A 3,740-nucleotide genomic window follows, 5' to 3' on the forward strand; every position below is an offset into this window, starting at 1 on the left:
TGGCGCTCTCTAACTGCAAGTCCTTTCTTTTAGGACCTCGTCCCATGAAGTCTCTGCCCCTTTTCGTGGACGATCAAGAATTCCAACGGGAAGTGGGTAGAGCGTTTCTCAGCCCCTCCCCTGCGTCCTGGAGTCAGGACCGACAGGAAGATATCACGCAGGAGATATCGCCATCCCCCCCCCCCCCGGCCCCCGTTACACCTTCACCTTTCGCCCCACGACCCTCAAGGCCCGCCCGCAACATCAACGTGGGAGTAAAATCCCAACTCCCCCAAAACACATCATTAAATAAATTTAAAACAGAAATAGACAGTTTCCGAGAAGTAAAGGGAATTAGGGGAGCGGGCAGGAAATTGGACATGAAGCCGAGTTCGGGTCGGTCAATGCCCTGTGGGTGGCGGAGAGGGCCCAGGGGCCGAGTGGCCGGGTCCTGCTCCTACTTCTTGTGTTCTTTAGATTTGAGGTTAGGATCAGATCAGCCATGATCTTATTGAATGGCGGAGCAGGCTCGAGGGGCCGATTGGCCTACTCCTGCTCCAATTTCTTATGTTCTTATGTTCTCCCCACCAACTTTCTAATGGAAAAAGTGAACTTACCTCTTTCTTTAAAAAAGAAGAAAAATTAATCTTAAGCTGGAAACAGCCTGATTCACCAAAGGTGCCACTCCAAATTTCCTCCATGGAGCGATGTAAATGGTCCTGGAAACTTACCCGATCTGTGTAAATGATCCTGTCTCCAGGATTTCATCTCAAGGGGGGCTGGAATACAGAGGGGTGGAAGTTATGTTACAGCTGCACAGAGCTCTGGTTAGACCCCCATCTAGAGTACTGCATTCAGTTCTGGGCACTGCACATCAGGAAGGATAGACTGGCCTTGGAGGGGGTGCAGCGCAGATGCACCAGAATGATACCGGGACTAAAAGGGTTAAATTACGAGGACCGGTTGCACAGACTAGGCTTGTATTCCCTTGAGTATAGAACATTAAGATTAACTAATTGAGACGTTTAAGATGGTTAAAGCATAGGGCAGATAGAGAGAAATTATTTCCTCTGGTGGGGGGAGTCCAGAACAAGGGGGCATAACCTTAAAATTAGAGCCAGGCCGTTCAGGGGTGATGTCAGGAAGCACTTCTTCACACAAAGGGAAGTGGAAATCTGGAATTCTTTCCTCAAAAAGCTGTTGAGGCTGGGGGTCAATTGAAAATGTCAAAACTGAGATTGTTAGATTTTTGTTAGGTAAGGGTATTATGGGTTATGGAACCAAGGCGGGTAGATGGAGCTAAGATACAGATCAGCCATGATCTAATTGAATGGCGGAACAGGCTCGAGGGGCTGAATGGCCTCCTCCTGTTCCTATGTTCCTTCCTACGTTATGTGGACCTCTGTATAAGGAGGAAATGGTCTTATTTGTGCATAAATCTAGTATCGACAGACACAAAATACACTCCTAACGGGCTGGTGTTGGTCTTGAGATTTGTAATCAGCAAACACGATGTTACAATTATTTTGCAACATTGACGCCTATAAACCAGTCTTCAAGTCACTGTTTTCCTGGAAATTATTCTGCTGACTGAGGCCAAATGTACCACAAACAAGCAAAGCCAAAAACAAAGCACTTAGAGACAATCCAAGGTCAAGTACTCGTTTCAATCAAGGCTAATTAAACCACTCCGAGTTCAGCAGATGGAAATCCAAAACATCCAAGGGTGGAATTTCCGTTATTTTGCGCCCGGACCAGCGCAAAAGAACGCGGAAAATCGAGCGCAGGTTACGTCAGGCGTAAATCGAGTTGCGCGATCTTTAACGCTGGTTCTAAAATCAATGCACCCGCAGCCAACAAAACCGGCCACGCCCGCACATCGAAATGACAGGGATGGTGAGTTTCCGCTGATTGTGCCTGTCCGCAGCCGTTCAAAGAGAAAATTCAAATTAAGCTCATTTTCTTCGGCGCGCAGGCACTAGTAGGTGCATTTTAAACATTTTTACATATTAAAAAATATTTAATTTGCTAAGAAACCAACTAGTACGCCAATGAAACTAGTAAATAATTTTTAAAGTCATTTTCGGGTGATTTTAAATCAGATTACTCACAGGTGGAGGACTGGACACCCTGATTAAACCCAGTCTCAGCTGTATTAATAAACCTGCACCAGGTTTCCACTCTTAAATACATCAAGGGATACTTTTTAATGCAAAGATTAAAAAAAGAAACCATTCCGTTCTCTTGCTGCTCGATCGCGCTGGTTCACGGGAGATTTTACGTTTTGTGATTATGCAAATAAATTTTAGCAGAAACTTGAACTGTAATCAGTCCAATTTCAAGCACAAATTGTGCCCAATTGTGCCAGTACGAGACTGCGGGGGGTGTGCGTGTACTAGACTGCGGGGGGTGTGCGTTGTACTAGACTGCGGGGGGGGTGTGTACTAGACTGCGGGGGGTGTGCGTGTACTAGACTGCGGGGTGTGTGCATTTGCAACCATCTTCAGCCAGAAGTGCCGAGTGGATGATCCATCTCGGCCTCCTCCCGATATCCCCACCATCACAGAAGCCAGTCTTCGGCCAATTCGATTCACTCCACATGATATCAAGAAATGGCTGAGTGCACTGGATACAGCAAAGGCTATGGGCCCCGACAACATCCCAGCTGTAGTGCTGAAGACTTGTGCTCCAGAACTAGCTGCGCCTCTAGCCAAGCTGTTCCAGTACAGCTACAACACTGGCATCTATCCGACAATGTGGAAAATTGCCCAGGTATGTCCTGTCCACAAAAAGCAGGACAAATCCAATCCGGCCAATTACCGCCCCATCAGTCTACTCTCAATCATCAGCAAAGTGATGGAAGGTGTCGTCGACAGTGCTATCAAGCGGCACTTACTCACCAATAACCTGCTCACCGATGCTCAGTTTGGGTTCCGCCAGGACCACTCGGCTCCAGACCTCATTACAGCCTTGGTCCAAACATGGACAAAAGAGCTGAATTCCAGAGGTGAGGTGAGAGTGACTGTCCTTGACATCAAGGCAGCATTTGACCGAGTGTGGCACCAAGGAGCCCTAGTAAAATTGAAGTCAATGGGAATCAGGGGAAAACTCTCCAGTGGCTGGAGTCATACCTAGCACAAAGGAAGATGGTAGTGGTTGTTGCAGGCCAATCATCTCAGCCCCAGGGCATTGCTGCAGGAGTTCCTCAGGGCAGTGTCCTAGGCCTAACCAAACTTCAGCTGCTTCATCAATGACCTTCCCTCCATCATAAGGTCAGAAATGGGGATGTTCGCTGATGACTGCACAGTTTTCAGTTCCATTCGCAACCCCTCAGATAATGAAGCAGTCCGAGCCCGCATGCAGCAAGACCTGGACAACATCCAGGCTTGGGCTCATAAGTAGCAAGTAACATTCGCGCCAGATAAGTGCCAGGCAATGACCATCTCCAACAAGAGAGAGTCTAACCACCTCCCCTTGACATTCAACGGCATTACCATCACCAAATCCCCCACCATCAACATCCTGGGGGTCACCATTGACCAGAAACTTAACTGGACCAGCCATATAAATACTGTGGCTACGAGAGCAGGTCAGAGGCTGGGTATTCTGCGGCGAGTGACTCACCTCCTGACTCCCCAAAGCCTTTCCACCATCTACAAGGCACAAGTCAGGAGTGTGATGGAATACTCTCCACTTGCCTGGATGAGTGCAGCTCCAACAACACTCAAGAAGCTCGACACCATCCAAGATAAAGCAGCCCG

At 48.0% G+C, this 3,740-nt stretch overlaps 1 protein-coding gene across 1 annotated transcript in view; it reads right to left on the reverse strand.

The window, feature by feature from the left end:
- Positions 1–747, reverse strand: part of apbb3 (amyloid beta (A4) precursor protein-binding, family B, member 3) — an 85,394-nt gene extending 84,647 nt beyond the window's left edge. Inside the window, exons 1-2 of the mRNA XM_067996591.1 lie at positions 711–747; positions 597–602 (exon numbers count right to left, since the gene is read on the reverse strand). Of these exons, the coding sequence (XP_067852692.1) occupies positions 597–602; positions 711–747 (43 nt within the window). The remainder of the gene's footprint in view (positions 1–596; positions 603–710) is intronic.
- Positions 748–3,740: the final 2,993 nt, after the last annotated feature.

This window comes from Heptranchias perlo, chromosome 14 (assembly GCF_035084215.1).
Source record: "Heptranchias perlo isolate sHepPer1 chromosome 14, sHepPer1.hap1, whole genome shotgun sequence".
In the NCBI taxonomy this organism is placed as follows: domain Eukaryota; kingdom Metazoa; phylum Chordata; class Chondrichthyes; order Hexanchiformes; family Hexanchidae; genus Heptranchias; species Heptranchias perlo.